This window comes from Alligator mississippiensis, chromosome 13, assembly GCF_030867095.1.
Source record: "Alligator mississippiensis isolate rAllMis1 chromosome 13, rAllMis1, whole genome shotgun sequence".
NCBI lineage: Eukaryota > Metazoa > Chordata > Crocodylia > Alligatoridae > Alligator > Alligator mississippiensis.
In genome coordinates, this window is record NC_081836.1 from 46,520,151 (window position 1) to 46,542,008 (window position 21,858).

Sequence of the window (21,858 nt, forward strand, 5' to 3'; positions counted from 1 at the left end):
CACCATTAGATTAGGTCAGGTGCTGCCCAGTTACCACCCTGCCCAGGCAGTCCAAGGGGGTGCTGCTGCCACCACAGAAGAAAGCATCAGGCCCATTCACAGCCCAGGGGCTGCAGGACTTGGCAGCAGCTCACTTAGGCAGGCTCCTCTGGGGGGGAAAAAAGTGCCGAGCCCGATCCTTTTTTATTTTTCCCCTTTGTGGGGGCTGCCTGCCTCTCCCACAGGCGGGGATGAGCTGCCAGCAAGCTCTGAGCTGTGGGTGGTCCTGGACCTTCCCTCCACAAGGGCAGTGCCCCCCCCCCCCCGGGGCTGCTTAGATGGGGTGCTAATAAGTGGGTGCTGCCCCGGGCGGGGGGGTTCTACCACCATGAAGGGAAGATCCAGAGCTGCCAGCAGCTCACCCCCCCAGCCATGGGAGAGGCAGGCTCTGTGAGGCGGGGGGGAAAAAAAAAAGAATCGGGCCCCTCACTGCTTTTTTTTTTTTTTTGTCGTCTTCTCTCTTCAAGCAGAGCCTGCCCGCAGCAAGGAGGGGTGAAGTGACATCGGGCCACCACTGTTCCATCACAGTGACAGGAGCCCCTAAATTACAATTAAAAACCCACCATTTCAATTTAAGGGAACTAGACGCCCCTCACGTATACAAGTGCCATATGGTGTTTTTCTTCTCTCAATAAATGTGTTTAATTTCTATGTATGAGTATTCAGACAGATAAGGGACCATACACAAATGATAAAAAGGGATAACAAAAGATTCAGAAAATTTAAACTAAGTTAATTATAAGTTATGGTTAATTTGACAATAAGAATAGGATTTGCTCCTTTCTTCCTTCCCAATGTTCATTATTCTTTCTTAGACTAGTTATCCCACTGAGTTTCCTTATAGACTTCTGGAGACTTCACATCTGACCACTAGCCTCATCCTCACAAATCCCCCCAAATTTACAGATTTCCAAGAGAGCCATTGCTTGTTACTTAGATTTTACAATTTCTGGTTCATGCTAGTTTCTAAATCTTGAGTGCCTAGATAGCAGTTGCCACCCTGAATTGTTTGTTCGTGCTGAACTTTGGAAGAAAGGTCTGATCCTTTGTCTCTTTCTCATGCATATCTCGCTGATAATGTGTCGTTGAGCCCCAGCAATGCATAATAATGTACTGTACATGGAAACAGAAGCTGAAACTTTGTAATAAGCTAATGCAGAGGGTATTATTTAATAGTTTCATACAGAAAGCATATTACACCTGTTCTTTGTAGAGCATATTGGTTACCTATTATTTGCATGAGGAGTTTAAAATATTAGTTTTGACCTGAAAAGTCAAAACTAATTTGGAAGCTAGCTGCTTTATCTATCCCTATGTGAAGCTGTAATCAGTGGAGGAATAGCTATAGCTAATCTGGGATGTTCAGTGTTCTGTTTCTCACACCTGTGGATAGGCCTTATTACTCCTTACAGTCTAATTTATTTTATAAATCTAAGTAAATATCTCCAAATTGGGACAAAGCATATTGTTGAGGAAGTCTTTGCTAGTACCTTCTCCATTCTGTTTTCATCCTTCAAAGTAAAGGCAGCAATTTTCACAACAATGAAATTAATTTTTAAAGGAGGATGAAAACACCTTCCTTCAAAGAGAGTTTCTCACAGAATAGCTAGCCTATTTGTCCTTATGCTTCCCAAATATACAAATACAAATAATATATATGTGATACCTCTCATGTAGTAAGAAAACCTTTTAATTTGATCTCCTAGGAGGGGATAAGCTCCATACATGTGTTATTCGCCCACCTGGCATCTATGGACCGGAAGAGGAAAGACACCTGCCACGAACAGCAGTATGTATTGTATAATCTGATCCAGAGTATATTATAAGAAGTTATACCTGTACTATTTTTCCATCTAAAAATTAAATGTACAAACCAGTATCCTGATTACAGATCAAGGCATTGGAGTGAGATTCATAAAGGTATGCAGGTGCCTAGAATAGGATTTAGGTAGAATTTGGTCTTGAACCCACTCCAGTACAGTAGGAGGACTGATTTGTCTTTCCCAGCTTCCACACTGCACTGGAGCCTCCTGATCATATTACCTTCATGGAGCAGTTGGATGTTAGCTTAACACGTGTTAGGTAATATGATATGGAAAAGTCCTAACATTGCTATGTTATAATGGCACTTAGCATGTTTTATCACTTGAACACTTGGATGCCAGTATTTTAAGTCCGGTTAACATGTCTTTAGGGTGACAAGGCTCCAAGAGTGATACCTAGAAACCCCACCTAACTGCATTATGCTCCCAAGGTATCTTTGGTGACTTAGCTTCTGGTAAAAACCTACTTAGGTGTCTGAAGTTCAAGTGTGTTACTAGAGATTCTGCAAATTTAACTGAGCCAAGCATTCAGTTGCTGACTCCCCAGCCCAGCCCCTGGCTTGTTTACTTTTCATTCCATCCAGGAAGAGCACGCAGCAACTGCTGCAGCGTCCTTAGCCTGACGAAGGGTTTTTGAACCCGAAAGCTTGCTTAATAACTATTCTCCAACCATTTGGGTTGGTCTAATAAAAGATATCAAATTCACCCAAGGAACCTTGTCTGCCTATACCCTTAGACCAACACGGCTACAACCTAAACCCCTGGAACAATGGATGTGACTCTTAAAGGCCTAGGAATCACAGCTGTTACCCAGGGAATGGAAGATCTGCGTTCTAAGCTCTCTGCAGCTTCCAGAAGTTCAAACCCACAGCTTTGACTTCCTAGAAAAGTGCCCAAATCAGCCTAGAAACTGTTGGGATGAAGGTTCTCTCCTGTCCTCCTGTTCAAGCTGTTTCACTGTATAGAAAGAAGTACAACATTCAGTATGCAAGAGGGAACCTGACTCTCACCCAGTGAGGAAGGCATTCTTATGACAGAAGGGACTTCTGAACTCTGTTCCCACGTTCTTTATGCATTGTGCACTAGAGCCATCAGATCAAATACATAAACACCATTTGAAACTGGAGTCAAAACTCAGGACTTCTCCCTCCCTCTCAGGCAGGGGCTGGGAGTTATGCTCCCATCTTGCTTACTCTGTCATGCCCATGAATCTTGCAGTCCTTTCTACACAGCAGCCCAGCTTCCATAGGAGGAGTGTTGGGAGCTCTCAAGCCACCCACCCTAGCGTTTGCTGGCCATAAGGACAGTGTCCTGGGAGGTAGGACATGTGAGTCTGAACACCCTTAGGAGAAGGGGGCCCTAGAATCCATAATTCTGTCACTAGGCTACTATATAAAAGGTGAACCCTGACACATCTTAAAAGAGTTGCCTTTACATGAAGGAATGTGTTAGGTCTAAATCTAAGTCTAGATGCATGATTCAAGTTGCAAATCTCAATCTCACATAGGCACCTAACTCAAGAGGGGAGGTAGGCATCTAAATCTGGAAGAGAGGCAGTGTTTTACAAACATTCCATTCCTCTTTCCTATTGGCTGTTTGAAGTCATGTGTCATCGTCCCGTTTTTTCCCCCCCCCCCCCCTCCGATTCACAATGCTCAGCTAAATCCCACTCCAGTGTACCTCCCTCCAGGGAACAAAGAGTAGATCTACATCTAGGGAGTAGGGAACTACTGGAATTGCAATTTTGTGTTTTTCATGGATGTCACAGGGCACTAAGTTGTGCCTGCTCCTTTAAGGACAGGAGCAGCATAGCCAGGGGGCTGTGCAAGCTAGGCAGTGCATCACAGCTGTGGGTTACCTGAGCAACAGGCTAATCTAATTAGCCAGCATCTGCAGACAGTCAGCTGACCAGAAGGAGGCAAAGGCCTGAGCACATATAAGCCCAAGGCTGGGGTTGGCAGGGGTTAGTTCTCTGGCAATAGCCAGGGGAAGGAGCTCCTGCACAAGGAAGCTACTCAGGGACCTTTGGTGGCCTGTTCTACTGCCTGCAAGATTAGTAAGGCTCCAGGACCTCATAAAAGGTACCCAGGGCTAGGAGGCATGCTATACGAGGTGAGAAGTTTGCATTCTTAAAGGGGCAGAGCACAGTCTCTTTTGGTTATTGTTATGTTATAGCCCAGGGGCTTATGTTTGTTTTATTGTTTGTACCACAGGTTTGGGATGAGGCTGTAAGGGGAGCTTTTGGAGGCTTCATTAGCCCTCAGACCTGAACCTGGTCAGCCTCAGCAAGAGGAGGCTGAAGGGGGACCTGGTGGCTGCCTACAAGCTCATCAGGGGAGATCAACAGCAAATAGGCAGAGCCCTTTTCTCCCCAGCACCACCTGGGGTGACAAGGAACAATGGTAATAAGCTGATGGAGAATAGGTTTAGGTTAGAGATCAGAAAGCAATATTTTACAATTAGGGTGGCCAAAATCTGGAACCATCTTCCCATGGAAGTGGTCTTTGCCCCTACCTTGGGCAAATTCAAGAGGAGGTTGGATGATCACCTGTCTGGGGTCTTGTGAACCCAGCATTCATTCCTGCCTGTGGCAGGGGGTCAGGCTAGATGATCTGTTCAGGTCCCTCCTGACCCTAGCTTCTGTTAAACTACTATGAGTACAACTGAACAAGGGCCAGAGAGCCCAGTGCCAGAGGGATGCAGCAGAGACAGGGACCAGAGGGCCTGGTGCCAGGAGGTGCACAGCAAACACAGGGGCCAGGGGGCCTAGCATCGGTGGGGTGCAGCAGACAGGGGCCCCATAACCAGAACAGACCAAGTTAGCTAGTGCTTTGGAGTCAGGTCTAACACAGTGAACCTGGGCTAGCCAGATTAATGGGGATGAGGTCCAGTAGGCCTAGACCCCAACAGAAGGAACAACATCCATGTAATACTTGCAAGTTATGGGGTATGTGCTAAAGGAGAGGTTTGGAGCCACACGATCAGCCCATAAGGCTTGAGGTGCCCCGTGTGGCACAATACTGGAGTGAGGTCTGGCAAAGGGCCCAATGACCAGCAAGTTCCTGTGAGGTTCAGTATACTGGGGCCATATGAAGGCCTGTGGGCAGCCTCTCACTTTATTACTTTACCATAAAGATGTGGCAGGAAAGACAAGAGGGCATCCTTGGGGCAAAGCTGGCACAGTTCCAGGGGCTTCATGGCCAACCCTCGGGACCCCGAGCGTGTATTGGAAGAAAGCCATGACCCTGAGGAAGGGAGTGAACCCTTGGGCTAGTATAGAAACCCTGAGAGTCTTATCATAAACCAGCAGTACCAGAGCTCAGGAGAGGGAGCTGAAGGTAAAAAAAAAAAAAATACTGCTGTAGGAAACTGGGGAAAAAAAAAAAAAAAAAGACTTCAGGCCCAGGTCAGGGGGGGGTCCTCTTCCCAGTGGAGAGAGGATAAAAGGAAGAGAGGATCAGGAAAAAATCAACAACAACATGGCAGAGAGAGACTATGGAAGCTTTAGAGCAAGAGACCCTAACTGGCAGTTGCAGGCAGATGAGGTGGAGGAAAGAGTGGCCCACTTACAACGGGAGCTAGAAATGGTGAGGTCCAAAAACAAGCAGGCCAAAGCAAAAGTGTCTGTATTAGAACTATGTTTGCAATCTTGAGAGAAGGAAGGAGGGCCCAAAAGTCAGACGTCTGATTGCAGGTTGACAAAACTCAAGCGCTAGAACAACTCATCCTGGACGAAGCTGAGAAGAGTAGAAAACAGGAAAAAAAGTTGCACAAGATGCAGGAGATGGTGGTGTTGATGCTGAACCTGTCCAAAGCTGGTGCAGCCCAGGCAGTGGAAAATAAATAAATAAATCAGATTTTGCACATTGGATTGAAGAATCAGAACACCTTATAGGGACCATCCAGAAACAACTGCAGGATCAAGAGGATCAGGTAGAGGAGTTGCATGGCAAGCTGGAGAGTGGGCAACAGTGATACTTCCAATTAAAACTAGAGATGTGGAGAGAGTTAGTCCAAAGCCATATCCAGTCAGAGGAGATGGGGAAAGGTCATGTCAAGAGAAATAGAGAAAGTCAGAGAACAGATGGAAGGTGTGTTGTAGGACCAGATGCGATCCTTCGAGGCAGAAGCAAGAAGTAAAACCAAGGAGAGTGACACATTGTGAACCCAGTTGCAAAGGGTGGAGGTGGAAAAGAGCCAGTTTGGGGAAAAGATACAGTCCAGATACAGATGGGAGCAGTGCAACAGGGAAAGAATACTGTGATGGATAGACCCTCAGGGGTAGGACTTGATATCCATTGGCAACACAGGGGGTGCACACAGATGTACGTGTACCCCTTGAGATTGACAGCTGCTGCCAGTGGCGCCTGCAGACAGTCATCGCTCACCACCGCTCCCCCTTGCTTCTGCCGGTGGCATCTGTGGGTGGTTGCTGATCGCTGTTGGTGGTGCCTGCGGATGGCCGCTGATCAGTGCTTGCCACCCCGCTCCCCCTCGCCAACACCACCGCAGCCACCTGCAGAAGCTCACCGCCGCCATACCACCACCGCCTGCGGGTGGTCTCCATGGCGCCCCCCCCCCCCCCCCCCCAGCCTCAGGAGGCATGCAGCAGTCATGCTTATCCCCATATGGGAAGAGGCCCTGCCAGCGATCTTGGAGTACCTGGATCAGAAATGGGGCTAGCTGATAAGCCAGCATATGGAGGAGGTGGACCAACTAAGAGAGAAACTGGAAGAACTTGCCAGCAGGCCAGAGGCTGAAATATTGATAGTGGCAGATCATATCTAGTAGATAGAAGTGAAATGGGCGGACATGATAACTGAGCAAAAGAACAAGCAGTCCAAAACAAGAGGCAGGAGGAGTGACTGGTTCTGCTGAGGCTGCACTCAGAAGGTGAAATAACCAAAACCAAGAGAATGGAGAGCGAGGGCTGCTAAGCCCAGGCACGCTGTAAATCAGATACATGCTCTGGAAGAGAGGTATTGGCTGAAGCCATAGCCAGAAAACAGGCTGGAGAACCAGAGTTGAGGAGGATGGGACGAACACCTGGAGAGATCCTAGAAAAGGCAGAGTCACACACAAAACCCAACCTCAAGGAAGAGCTAAGTACCACACAGGAACAAAAGCCATCCCAGTAGCAGTCAGGGGACCAAGATAGGGATTAGGAAGTCCTGAAAGGGAAAAGCAGTAGGAAGTGAAGAGGGCCCCAAGGGGCAGTGGTGGAATGGGGTTCAAAGAGGTAGGCACCAAAGAAAGAGATTGGGATAACCCCAGATAAGGAGACAGAAGGCTAAAGATTATCTTTAGACATTGCTAAAGATAATCAGGCAAGAATGGGGGCAAAGGCCTGGAAAAAAGCCTCAACTGTACGTCAGTGTCATGATACAGCCTCCCCAGGGATGGCCGTGATGTCCCTAGGGCCTCATAACCGTTTCAGCTCCGCCCTATGGTCATCTACTAATCTCACCTGCCACATTTTGCTGGTTTAAATAATGAATTGAGATGCTGCCCTTGGGTTGCTGCTCAGTCACAGTCCTGACAGACTCCCCTAAGCCCTGTGGGTTGTTGGACCCCTTACTGTGTCCCACGCTCAAGAGGTGCCTTATGATACTCCCAAGCCTTATGGGCTAGATGCATGGCTCCAAAGCCTTCCCTTTACCACACCCCATGCCTCACAGGTGGCAATTAAACATTGTCCCTTTTTGAGGCCTCCATCTAGCTCGGCCTCCTGTCACTGTGCCCTCTCTGGTGTGGGCTCTCCACACTGTAGTGTGCCCCAATGAGGCCTCCCCAATAGCCTCAGCCTAGTCTACCGGTTTCAATAAGAGAAAACACAAGCCCCTGGGCTACAACACAATAATAACATTGGGTTCACACTCATAGAGTCATAGATTGTTAGGGGCCAGAAGGGACCTTGCAAATCATCGGGTCCAGCTCCCCTGCACTAAGCAGGAGGACAACTGGGGTCAAGCAACTCCAGCAAGGTGACTGTCCAGTCTCCTCTTGAAAACCACCAGGGTAGGTGACTGCACCACCTCTGGAGGGAGTTTATTTTACAGTCTGGACACCCTGACTGTGAAGGTGTTTTTCCTGGTATTAAGCCTGAAGTGCCCTTCAAGGAGCTTGTATTCATTGGTCCTGGTCTTCCCCAGGGGTGCCCTAGTGAACAGTTGTTCACTGAGCTCCTGATGTACTCCTCTGATATAGCAGTAAGCCGCTATCAAATCCCCTCTCAACCTTCTTTTCTTTAGACTAAAGAGACCCATGCCCCTCAGCCTTTCCTCATATGGCCCTGGGGTTTATATGTGCCCAAAGCCCTGGCTTCTTCTGGTCACCCGACCGGGTGCAGGTGCAGGCTAATTCCCTCATTAGCCTGCTGCCATGGCAACCTGCACCTATAGGGGTTCTGCTTGGCTCCTAAGGCCCTCTCTCTAGGCAGTTTCTGCCCTTAAAGGAGCAGGCACCCCTTAGTACTCTACGACAGTCAGCAATCTCCCAAGGCAGGCCAAGTAGTAGACACTGAGAAAATTGTTGGCGACGAAAAGTAGGAGGTGTTGCATATGTCAGGGTGTAGGCGGAGGCTGGGAAAGACCCAACCCAAAGAGACCCATTCCTACTCTGCTTCAAACACATAATTGAGGTGGTGAGAATTCCTTCAAGGATCCCCTACCATCACATTCAAACATGCCAGAAATCCATAGTGACACATGTTTGCAAAGCACCCTCATTGCCTCAGTTTCAGATTTTGAGATTGCAGAGATTTTCAGATATTGGCATTATAACATAGCAACGTTAGGACTTTTCCAGATTGTATTACCTAACACATGCTCCACAGAGGTAATACGTTCAGGAGGCTCCAATGCAGTGTGGGAGCTGGGAAAGACAAATCAGCCCTGCTGCTGCAATCTCAAAATTTGAAACTGAGGAAGTAGGGAAGTTGGTTTTCTGGCAATGATCTCAAGAGTGTCAGGGAGTCTGCATATATACCCTCTGGCACTTGAGTTTTTGAATAATGTTCCTAAAGCCAGATACCTAAGTATCAGCTAACTTTGATCTAATATTTCTCCCAAATCTATAATTGCTCCAGTAAAATATATTACCCAAACAACTCTTACTTTTTGCCTGTTTCCTACAGCATCATAGTTATAATGACATCACTGCCTTACTTTTAGGCACAGGAATACTCAGCACAGCCATATGTGAATCTTGGGGTTGGTGACTGAACACATAATACAGAGTAACAGATAACATAGTTGGAGAGTGAGAATTAAAATAAAAAATCTGCCCTTCTGTGTGAGAGAAATCCTGTGAGACCTGCTATGGTTGAAAGGCTAAGCTTGTATAACTGCTTATCCCACATTATTTTAGGGTTTTTTTCAGCCAAATCTTGTAATGACATCTTAGTTCAAAGCTGTCCAAATTTTGTCCACTGGAAGGTTGACGTCTCTATTCCCATCTTTCTCATGGGCCTCATTAAGTGGATGAAATGGAAATAATTAGCTGAAATAGCTAGCTATACTGTAGACATCAGTACTACTAATTTCATGGTAATAAAATTCCCATGATATGAAAAAAGTCCCTTTTTATTTTTTCTATTTTTTTCCATTTTATTATTTAATTTTCCTAGTATAGAAATTTGTCCACAGGCCATGATTTAACCACTCTCAGACCATATGCAGCCATTTAGACAGCCCTGTCTTAGTTTACTATTATAAATTAGATCATAGCTGTAACACACAGATCTAGTTAAATTTTCCTTATGCCAAATTTAGGATGTTTGTGAATAAATAAAGGAAAAATAAATCTTTTAATTTTTATGAGAAGGAAGATTTGTTTGGCAAAATCTCTTTGTGGGCCAGTTATGCAGTTGACAGAAATGCTAGGCTATCTTTCAGGTATAAAATGCCCTTGCTCAGGTCTGGGAATGGATCAGGTATAGCCTAAGTTAAATACCATATCTAATGATTACTTTTGTTTAAAATGTACAAATGAACGTAGTCGTATAAGGGAAATAGTAAATCTGTGGAGCAAGGAGAAGTTAACAAGTAGTTACAGACCAAGTAAAGAACAATGGAGAAAAATAAACTGTTTAAAATTCTAATGAACCATAAAGCCGTTGTCTGTGTTAAGTCCTTAGTTTTCAGAGTTCAATGAAAGTACGATTTTTGTTCCCAGATCCATCTTCTGAAGGTATTGCATAGGTTTTCCTTAAGGACCATAATTGTGAGGTCATAAATGGAATGGTTATTCTGGGAAAAATGTTGTCCCACTTGTGGTTTGGGTGTTTTTTCCATAACTTTTCTGTGAGAGTTCTGAAAACAACACGCAGATTTCCAACCACAACAGATTGCACAATTTCATAACACCTTCCACTGCAACTACAGCATTACTTTTTATTTTTTGACAGAAACCAATGTAATGAGTCAGTCAGCCATTAACTTCCCTAAACTCCTAAATTAATTTCCCTTCCTGAAATTATTTAATTATTGTGTTTCTGCAGAAGAATATTGAAAGGAAGCTATTTAACTTCAAGTTTGGAAATCCCAATGCTCAGATGAACTGGATTCATGTTGAAAATCTTGTACAAGCTCATCTGTTAGCTGCTGAAGCTCTCACGCCTGAGAAGGGATATAGAGCTGTAAGTAAACAATTAAATTTTATATATACTACAGTTAGTACAACCAACCTAATTCTTACAGTACCAAGGTTTTTCTTTTTTAATTTTCAGCAGCAAAAGTCATGTTCCTCAGGGTGAATCCACTAAATTTGCAACATGGTTGTCATGTTAATTAATACAATAGCTTATGGTCAGTTTGATATAGTTTGAAAAGACAGGTCAAATTTCTCTGTCTTTCAGATATAAAAATCTGTTTTATAGATAGAAACCATGGAGTTCTTCATGCCAAATATTTGCATTGAAAATGCAGTTTGGTGCATCTTGTTCTTACATTACATTTTTCCTTCTTGTAAACAAGACTCTCAGAAGTAATGTAGGAATACTATATAAATTACTATGCCTAGCATTATCAAATATTATAGAATAATTTTTTTTTTTAAAGTCAGTTCTGATTCTGGGTGCATAAACCTTTAGGTGAGCAACCTCAAGGCTGGATTACAGCGAGCAGTGTCCTGGTCACATCAAGCCTCCAGCAGTAAGAATTTCCCTGCTTCTTTCCCCCAGTGCTCAGAAGCATGTTCCCTTCCTATTCTTCCTCATCTCCATTGGTGCCACTGTCCTAGGGGTGGGGGAGGCCCCAGAGCCACTCCTGCCTGCTCCAGCTGGGCTGTATAGGGCATGGGCTCAGCTTGGGATAGGGGCAGGTGGGTTTCCCCTTCCCCCCAGGTGTTTCCTGCCAGCCTGGGAACAGGCACAGGGAGGGAGAAACACACCTGCTGCCACCATTGTCCTGGGCTGAGCCTGGCCTCTACACAGTCCAGCTGGAGCTAGGCAGAAGTAGTTCTGGAGCTCCCCTTGCCCTCTGAACAGTGGAGGCAGTGGCAGACAGAAAAGGGTGAGAAGGGGAGGGGAGGACACATGCCTCTGAGTATGGAGGGGAAGTGGGGGAATTTTTACCTGATTTGTGGACTTTAAAAAGTCCCTAAATGCTGTGGCATGGTCTGCCCACCCTAGTGGGCAGGGGAGAGGGGAAGAAGGCTGGGAATAGGGAGGCTGCCCACCCTGACAGAGCCAGTCACTCTTCCTGCAACCTTTTGTGGAAAATGTTCCCCTTCTGGTATTGCTTGATGTTACATGCATAGAGAACTCCAATACATTTAATAGATTTCATAGACATTAGGGCTGGAAGGGACCTAGAGCTCAAAGGCTGGAAGCATCCAAGCATTCCTTAAAGGTATCCAGAGTAGGTGCTTGCACCACTTCTGGAGGGAATCTATTCCAAACTCTGGAGACTTGGATAGTAAACAAGTTTTTCCTCATGTCCATCCTAAAACGGTCTTCCAGCAGTTTGTGACCATTAGACTTCCTTTTCCCTTGGGGTGCCCTGGTGAGCAGACATTCTCCCAGTTCCTGATGCACATCCCTTATATATCTCGTACCCCAATTATTTCAGGCAGAGGGCCACTTAGCCAGTTTTGGCAAGCTGTCAAGGGCCGCATGGGTAGCCCCGCCCCTTGACAGGGTCCCCGCCCACTGGTCACCATCCTGGCACCAATGTCTCAGGGCCAGCATCGGTGGGGCCGAGAGTGGAGCGCAGGCTGTAGAGCTGAGCTGGGCTGGGCTGCACCAGCAGGGAGAGCGGGGAGCTGGCCCAGCTCCATAGAGCCCCTGCCGGCTGGGACCCTGTACTCCTGCCACCCCACTCTGGGCCCCACTGGCACTGGCCCCGGGACACCAATGTGGGTCCCGTGCACCCGCTCACTCCCAGTGCCCCCCAGCCCCGTGGTACAGGCGGGGGGCAGCGTGCAGCCCTGACCCCCTGCTCCCCAGCAGGGGACAAGCTGATGCTGAGTGTGGGGAAAAGTGGCCCCTCCCCCGCCTGGTGGCCCACACTCCCTGCTGCAGCCACTCACAGCCCACACAGGGCTGTCCTAAGCAGCCACAGGCAGCCCCAGGCGGGCTGTGAGTGGCTGCAGTGTGGGGTGCCAGCCATGGGGCAGGCGAGGGGCTGCTTTTCCTACTCTCAGCAATAGCTTGTAAGTCTCCCCCACTGTCAGCCTGGGCCCCACGCTGGCTCCCGGCACACCTGTCGGGGCTGTGCCACAGTGGCAGTTGCTGCGGGCCCCCCGCTTGCTGTGCCAGGCAGTGTTTGCCACCACCGCCTCTGGGCTGCCCAGCGTGCGAGCTCCGGTTGGGCAGCAGCAGCAAACACTGCCCAGCACGGCAAGCAGGGGGGCCACAGCAGCTGTCGCAATGTGCAGCCCCGGCAGGCAAGCCCAGAGCCAGCACGGGGCCCAGGCTGGCAGTGGGGGCAGGTTACAAGCTGGTGCTGAGTGCAGGGGAAAAGAGGCCCCTCCCCCACCCTGTGGCTGGTGCCCTGAACTGCAGCCGCTCACAGCCCACCTGGGGCTGCCTGTGCCTGCTCAGGACAGCCCCGCATGGGCTGCAGCCGGGAGCGCCAGCCACAGGGTGGGGGAAGGGCCACTTTTCCCCGGGTTCCTTCCCTGCCTGGGGTCCCCCCCACTTACCTGAGGTTCTGGCGCAGTGCACTCACATGGTCCCAGGCTGGGGGGGCTGGGCCAGGGGGGCCTTGTTGTTGCGGGAACCTGCCGGGCTTCCCCTGGGTCCTACTGCCCTTGGTTTCTGTCATTTTTTACAGGAACCAAGGACAGATAAATATTAATTTTCTACATTTTTTAGGGGCTCCGTGAGTCGGATACAATGGCCTCAAGGGCCAGATCCAGCCCGCGGGCCATATTTTGCCCACCCCTGTCATATCCATTGCTCCCTGCCTAGGAATAATTGACAATAAATTCAGAAGGCCAAAGGGCATTACCAGGAACATCAAAGCTCAAATGAGACATACCCCAAGCTATATGCAAATAAAGCTTATTTTTATTAGAAAATTAAGTATTCTTACATCATGACCATAAGCTATTGTATTAATCAACATGACAACCATGTTGCAGATTTAGTGGATTCATCCTGAGGAACAAGACTTTTGCTGCTGAAAATTAAAAAAGAAAAACCTTGATACTATAAGAATTAGGTTGGTTGTACTAACTGTAGTATAAGAGCTAAATACAGTGGCTGTGGCTTTCTGTATTATATTAATGTAAAACACAGCCAACTCCATTAAATTCTGTAGATTACCACCAGTGTGAAACTTTTATGAGATCAGAACTCAATCTGGTGGAAGCAGCTTAACTGCCTTTATTAGGCTTGCTATATTATTTATAAAATCAATAAAGATATATTTAATAGGGGGGAAATGCCTTTACATAAACAGTGTTTCGCTTCTAACCTCTCTTTTCTTTGCTTTTTTTAACAGAGCGGTCAGGCATATTATGTACATGATGGCGAGAATGTCGTGTTTTTTGAATGGATAGCTCCATTAGTATGTATTATACCCGTCTACTTACATGTGGGACTTGAGCATATAACTAATCTAGAGGGGATTCAGCACTAAGCAAGTGCTGAAAATCAACATCTTGTTTATATATTTATTTGTTAGATTAGAATTATATTCTGTTCTCCTCACGCACCCAAAACTTCCACTGGCTTCAGAGTTTTAGGCATGCGTTATTAAGGTCAGTGGAGAATCATGCCCTTAAAGTTTCTTTTAAACCTACAACAGAAACAGCATGAAATTCTCATAACTAGCAGATTTGGAGTTTAGCAACTGTCCTACTGTCCCTGCAATACACACAGGTGAAATTCACTGAAAGCAAGGCAACAAGATTGTACTGAAGGAATAAGAAATCCTCTCTTTTCATGTCACTGTTGTTTGGAAATAGCATCACCTCTACTGGTGTCACCTGTGTTTGTGGCAAAGGTTTCAGTTAGAAAAACTAAAATAAGGGCCATAGTAAGATGAATTGGAAAAAACGTTCAAATGTATTATTTAACAATAATCTTGCTGTACTAACATCCATCAATTTGATATTAATTCCTTTTTCTTACTCTCTTTTTCTTTTAAATCCCTTCCAGTTTGAAAAATTAGGTCACAATAAACCATGGATTCATGTTCCTGTTTTCCTTGTTTATATAGCAGGTAAAATAGTAAAATACCTTAGAGCAGGGCTCCCTCTCCCTTCTCTTTCCAGAGGTCAGTGTGGTGCAATGCAGCACAGCCTGCAGTGCCAGAGGAGCCCATGGCTTGGTGCAGAGGGGGGTCCACAGCCAAGGAGGCAGGGAGGGGGTAGGGGGAGGATGCCCGTTGGCCTGCTTGCACAGTGCAGCAGTGGGGGGTGCTGCCCACCTGCACACTCAGTGCAACAGTGGTAAGGAGCCACCCATCCACACAGTGCCAAGGGAGCTTGCAGACAGGGAGGTGGGGTGGGGGAGAATGGCCCCAATGGTGTGGCGCCTATGGTGTGTGCGCCTTACTGGCAAAGAAGTTGGACAGCACTACCTTAGATTATCGTGCTCTATTAGTTGCATTTCAGCTTTTATTTCTGCTGCTGTTAACAGTAATCTGCCTAACAGTTTTGCAATCTTTAGCGTTTCCCTTTGTTTAACTCCTACACAACTGTTGTATATTTTGTACCATTTGGAAATGTCTCCTATCAGTGGAAGTGCAAGCTGTCACTGAGTTAATTATATGCTTTGTTAATTACATGGTGTTGTCAAAGCATCTGATCCTGCCTCTCTAGAAAGCCCACAGCAACCTAGGGTGTCAGTGTGGGAGTATTGGGCATGTAGCAAAATGTAGGATATTGCACACAACAGCTATCATCACCCAGTTGCTCTCACTTTGCTGTTATTGCTCTAATAAGGTAACTTTCTGTTGTATAGCCGGAATGATGGAGTATCTGCACCTGGCACTGAAACCCATATTTAATTTTACACCTGTCTTTACCAGAAATGAGGTAAATGTCTAAGTGTATACATATACAGTTTTTTTTAACTTTCTGACCAATTTCCCAGGAAACATATGGTATTAGTAGGACACCTTCTCTGGGTAGAGGCCAGAGGGTGGAAACATATAAAGTAGATAGAAAAGAGTTCCACTTTTCTCTGCAAGACCAACCCCCTCTGTGACACCAGTTTTCTACCCCATTTTTTACAGAACTAATAATTGGGACTTGGAAATTAGACTGGGTTGTGTGAGGTGAAGATTCACTTTTGAATATAGGGATTGCAAGGAGAATTTTTTATGTTATATTTTCTTATTTTCATATTTTACTCTGTTTTTGTAAGTTTTTTGTCTTTTGTTATAAGCTACCCTACTAAGTCTGTTTTCTGGAAGGGCAGCATAGAACTGTAATAAATTGATAAATTCAGCCCCCTTTGGGGGCAGATACCCAAAGGCAGTACCAGAGACTAGAAGTGAAACCGAACAAAAAATCTAACAGTCATCTGATTATTTTTTTTAATAAAAATTGTGTACTGTGGAACTGCTTATGAAATGGAGGTTCTTAAAACAGCTTAAGTGCAGGTATCCATGCTGGCAGGGGTAGATCCAGGATTTTGGAAATGGGGGTGCAGGAGTAGTGACCTGTGCTGCTGTGGTGGCTGCACCCCAGCTCCCAGCCTCCCCCTTACATTAGGGTGGGCAGACTGCCATAGGAACAACAGCGGGGAATTATTTTTAAGTCCCTCAAGCCAGGTAAGTGTCTTCCCTCCCCCTTCCCTTCCCTTCCTGCTCAGCAGCACATCTTGCCCTCCTCCCCTACCTGCTTCTGTTGCTGTCCCCAGATGACCAGCAAGGTCAGTGCTTAGCTCCAGAGCCACTCATGACTTACTGCAGCCAGACTGCCTGTGGAGCTTGGTTTGGTTAGAAACAGCAGCAGTAATAGCAGTGGCAGTAGGCAAGTTCTCTTCCCTCCCGCCTGCTGCTAGGCTAGCAGGGGAACCAGGCACGGAGAAGGGACACACCCACTGCTGCTGCTGTCTCTGGCTGACCCCAGCTCCACGCAGAGCCCAGCTGGAATGGGTAACAGCAGTTGTGGAGCTCCCACCCCTACCCCTGCCCCTGAGGCAGCCAGAGACAGCAACAGCCATGGGTAGGATAAAAGGGGAAGGCACCGTTGAGCACAGAGGCTGCAGGAACCGAAAAAAAGTCCCCGGCTGTTGTTCCCATGGAATGGTGGACTGAAAGGGGGGGTACATCTGTGCCATAGCACCCCTCATGGATCCACCTGTGCATAGTAATGGGACAGGAACAAAAGCAGTCTCAAAACCAGGATCATCAGCAGACACCATGAGAGAGAGCTGGTCAAAGCTCAGAAAGTCTCATATTTCACTTTGTTTTTATTCCAAATTAAAATGAAAAGTCAATGTATCCTGCAAAAGGTCCTTTGATCTCATTTCTACTTTGAAGTTTATTTTATTTATACCACATTATAACAGTTATTGGTTATTTCTTGCTTCTTTGTCTAGCTTCCACAAAGTTCTTCTGTGTACTCAATTGGTGAATATATGTTACAAGCCCAGTTTGTGAGCAGTCCATAAAGGATATGAGCTGTTATAGCCCCAAGCTTACAGAATCTTGGCTGTTTAGCTTAAGCTGTAACAACTCATACCTTAAACTGTGGACAGCTGTGGTGCTGGCCAAGAGGTAGTTCTCACATCTGCTGCATGGTACAGTCTGGTCCTAAATAATGTTTTCTTCTGTTGAGATTCTGCTCTTGATTCTTGGTTTTTACTCCATGGTGCCACCTACACCATTATGTTTTGTTCAAATTATAAATCATGATCAACTTAATTTGTTGTTCTTTTCTTTTTTAGGTGTGGAATATTGCTGTCACTCACACTTTCCGAATAGACAAGGCACGTAGTCAATTAGGTTACTACCCAAAGAAATTAAAATTTGCTGATTGTGTGGATCAGTATCTTAAGACAAGACCCAAGCGTCGGGATAACTACATGTTATTTAAAGTCCTGCTTGCCTTTTGCATCTTGTGTTTGAGCTTACTTTGTTTCTTTTTTTAAGAGCAAAGTTACCCACTTACTGAAGGAAAGCCACTGTTTACTGACTAACCGTATATATTAATATTCCTAAGTATTAATAAGTCTCAGATCCAACAAGAGGCTTGTATATAGTGGCTACATCTACATGTGTGCTATAATGCACGCTAGCCTAATGCACATTAAAGTGTCGCTTAAAAAACTATGCTCTTACTCTAATGTTCAATAAAATAGGCTGCTGTCCATTAAACGACACTGAAAAAATGTGCACTTTTGTTACTGCGCATTAAGATAACCTGATGCGCATTTGTTTAGTACTTCACGCTGGAGGTACTAAATGTAACGTGCATTAGGAAAAGCACCTTAATGCATGTGTAGATGTACCCAGTGACACTCAATATTGGCATGCCTAAAATTATAGGATGCTGGCGCTCAAAATGGAATATGCACACCTAAGCTGACTACCTACATTCCTCATAGAGCCAGAGTCAGCAATCTTTAAAGGTACACAGCTTACTGCTTCCCCTGGCACCATTTCAAGCCATCAAGCACTCCAAGAGGGTTATTGCATTTCTCCTAGTCTTGGATGCCTAGGTGCCAGTTAGAGGTAAGGGCCTATATGAAACTGGATACACAGCATTAGACTGCTTTCTTCAACCTTTAAGGAGCAGTGGACCAAAATAAGGCAGCTAGATCCAAAGGTAGGCCACTTACTGCTTCCCCAGACACTACTCCAAGCCACCTGCTCTCACCCCAGTCCTTCCTGCTCCATGCCAAGGACTGCTGTCTTACTCTCATGTCCCCCTACTACAGCTGCTTCCTCCCTTACCCATTACCACTAATTTCTGTCACCACCATTTGTCACTAGTGACTAATTTCACAGCAAGAGATGAGGGCCGGGGAGACAGCAGACAGTACTACAGAAACATTTTGGAGCCAGAGGAATTCAGAGAGCAGGGTATCAAAAAAAAAAAAATCACCAGACTGAGCTGCACTGCAGCCAGACTGGATGCAGTCACTTGGTAGACTGAATCTGGCCCGTGGGCCGTAAATTGCTGATCCCTGCCATAAATTATATGGGGAAAGTTAGGTGCTTAGGAATGAGACTTTCAGAAATCGGCATGCTGAGCAAAGAGGTGCTACACTAGCCAATAGAAAATGCTAAGGGGAGGTTGTTTGCATCCCTTCCAGTCTTGGGTGCCTAGGTGCCAGTTAGAGGCAAGGACCTATGTGAAACTGGATACATGGCCTGAGACTGCTTTCTTCACTTAGACACTGAAGATACACAGGAGCTAGCTTACTTTTTTTACTTTAAGATATGACTGGAGGAAGAGATAAAGGTGTGCATTTTTCCTAGAAGAGTCTAGTGGACAAAGTACTCCTCCAGGAAGGGGGAAGTTTGTTTTGTAGGACTTTTTTAGCCTGGGCTGGTTCAAACATACATCTCACAATTCCCAGGAGAGTGCCCTCCTTCCTTTTGCATTAAAGAGCCAATGAATAAAATAGATAAAAACACTGGGGGCTGGAAACACAACTGAGGACTCCCAGCTAGAGTCAGCTCCGGCTTGCTTGTTCTTTGACCCCATGAATCTTGTGTTTCTTTCTATACAGAGGCCCAGTTTTAACAGAAGGATAGAGTGTGCCCCCAACTTCACTTCTTTTAGGTAGGTTTTTTAGGAGGTAGAAGACAGCCCAAAGGGAGTCTACAACTCAAGTCATCTGCTTTCTGGGTGAATGATCTCTGCCACCATAAAAGAGTAGGTACTAGTGATACCTCCTCCTCCAACTGTGTTTTATGAATGGAATCAATTTATTTAAATTGGTGACAAAAACTGGAACCCATCTACCTGCTCTTGCTTTTTACCTGCTGAACTCAGAGCTGAGATGGTGAGGGCACTCCAGGGATTTCCCTCACATGCTAGAGATGCAGCATTTGAGGAATGACAGCAGGGACCTTCCCAGAGCTGCTCAGTTCTGGGTTTGGAGAATGCAGAGCAGATCAGGTAGGTAAAGCTTATCTTTCAGGAGCACAAGAGTGCTGTGAAGTAGTGCAGACATGACTTTCAGTGCCTAAATTCCACCAAAATTGCACTTTGGGAAACCCAAGTTGTCTTATTTTTGGACCAAACTGATTTACAGTTAGTTACAGCATGCTCCTCAACCCTTGCAGATTGCACTATTCTTTTTAACGAGTTATTTTTTAATAATGTATTATACACACTTATTTTTATTTATTACATTGTTACACAAATATTAAAAAACATGGTACATCAATAACTGTTCTTAAAAGTTAAAGTTGGTCATCAGGCCAGCAGATCAATAATGACATATGCAAGAAGAGAGATATTAAATTTATGTTTCATGCCAAATGTATTTCTTCTGAAAATGGTTGCTTAAGTGGATAAGCAATTGGAGAAAGAAGAACTATAAAAGGTCTGCAGTTTTGTATAAACAGAAAAGGAGGTGGAGTCAGGCAATGCTTCTAACTTAGCTGCTGCCGTAACCATCGCATGTTACTATGAAGAATACAGTGGATCTGGGAAACTGAAGAAGAAAGCTGAAACAAAGGATTCATATAAATAGTGATCAGTGAATGTACAGAAAAGTTGAATTACTGTGAATAAGCTGTTTTGTGAACCTACATGAGAGGTGAAATAAAAATGTATATGAGCTTGTAAATGTACAGTGCAACTTTAATGCAATAACAGAAAATAATTAATCTCACTCTACTTTTCAAGCATTCCTCGATCTAAATCAAGGAAGGCAAAGCTTAACATTCCTGATATGTCTCAGCTTAGAAGCTGGAACAATAACCTGGAAAGAGAGAGTTTGGTTTCACTTATTGTTCCCTAAAGGACAACTATTCCTTCAGCTTTTCCTTGTAAAGGAACTAAACCTATTTGCTACCTACAAAGAATCCACAAAACTGTACCTAGTACTAATATCTTAAATTAACTTCAAGGAACCCCCCAGCATGAAGTCCCTACATGGTTGTAAACAGAGTACACAACCCTGAGTTACTGGTATCCCCTTTCTAGGATTTGGCTTTATTGGAAATTCAAAAAACAACAAAATATGAATTTCCAATTACTTTTCCCACACAAGCTTAACTGCCTTTAGGCTGTCACTCACCAGAAAGTAATTTCTACCACTTGTATCTGGAGTGGAACTATGGAACTGGACCTGAACCTGTCACGATGATTCAGCAGCAGTTCTAACACCTGCTAACAACATGGGTCAATAGGAGAGCCCTGTCACTTGGTTTCATCCATCAAGCAAATATCTTTTTCTCTTTTTTCTTAGGGCTTTAGGAACAACAAAAATTAACAGAAGGCTTTTCAGCATGCTTTCTAATTCACATTGCCTCCCTAGGACAACTGACTCCTTTGCTGCAGCAACAACAACAAAAACCAATATTATACATGATTAGTTATTAATAAAAATAATCCCATGACAAGGTGTGCAATAGCCACTTCAAAAAACAATGCTACCTCAGATAACATCAGCAGAAACTTGTTCTGTCTCTTAAGAAATATAGGAGCAGAAAATTATGCAATATAACTTTAGACATATTAATCCCCCTTTGTGAACAGAAGTAGTTTATGCAATGGTTATTGTTTATGTTAATGTGTTATAGTTATTAATCCAGTTATTACAAAAGGTTGGAAACTATGAGAACTGCCAGATGAAATGCCAGATCTTCATTTTTAGCATTTTGCAAGCAAAACATCTTTCTACATACAGAAATTTAGCAATATACTTAACAATAGCCTCAGTTAATTTCCATTTCTTTTTAATCAATATACAGTATTTAAAAAGAGAGGGTTGGTTTTAGCTACCAATTTAGATGAGTAATTGCCTAATTGTTGTACTCTGATACTCTTTACCGAGTTGACACCTTTGCCCACGTTTTACTATCAGTAGGAGTACTGGCACCCTATGTACATCATAGCTATGTTTTAAAAATTATTAAAACTTGACTATAAAAAATAGGTGCAGTGCTGCCAGGATGATGATACTAAAGATGAGAATACATTTACACAACATAGGATGAACTGAAAATCAGTCTCAAAAGACCTTGCTTTTTGTTTTACAGAAAGGAGTTCTGCACGGATTGCTCATTGTCTTTACAAAGCACTGGAAATTCAGATACCGATTAGACTTTCTTTTACATATGTATTATTTTAAATGGATGCAAAACAAACTCACTGTCACTGAATATCTTTTAAGTACCTATTCTCTCTACTTATTTGCTCCTGAAATTACGGGTTTTGCTTGCTGTGTTTCAGAAACATTTCGCACGGTTTTTTGAGCCTTTTGTAGTGATAACCACACGGCAATCACGGGGTGGGGGGGCTTTCCAAAGATCACTTCTCCAGAGTAGGGCACAGCTCTGTGTAGTTCTGTTGCAGACACTACGGTAGAAGTCCCTTGTGAAAATGATTACGATATTAAAAACAAAACAAT

General features: G+C 45.0%; 1 protein-coding gene across 2 annotated transcripts in view; it reads left to right on the forward strand.

Annotated features, from left to right (window-relative positions):
* The window catches only part of LOC102565549 (putative short-chain dehydrogenase/reductase family 42E member 2), a 38,111-nt gene extending 18,041 nt beyond the window's left edge, over positions 1 to 20,070 (forward strand). For both annotated transcript variants that reach the window (XM_059716451.1, XM_006273694.3), the window contains exons 7-12: positions 1,746 to 1,828; positions 10,363 to 10,500; positions 13,811 to 13,876; positions 14,470 to 14,533; positions 15,277 to 15,350; positions 17,212 to 20,070. In XM_059716451.1, the coding sequence (XP_059572434.1) occupies positions 1,746 to 1,828; positions 10,363 to 10,500; positions 13,811 to 13,876; positions 14,470 to 14,533; positions 15,277 to 15,350; positions 17,212 to 17,415 (629 nt within the window). In that variant the 3' untranslated portion in view covers positions 17,416 to 20,070. The remainder of the gene's footprint in view (positions 1 to 1,745; positions 1,829 to 10,362; positions 10,501 to 13,810; positions 13,877 to 14,469; positions 14,534 to 15,276; positions 15,351 to 17,211) is intronic.
* Positions 20,071 to 21,858: the final 1,788 nt, after the last annotated feature.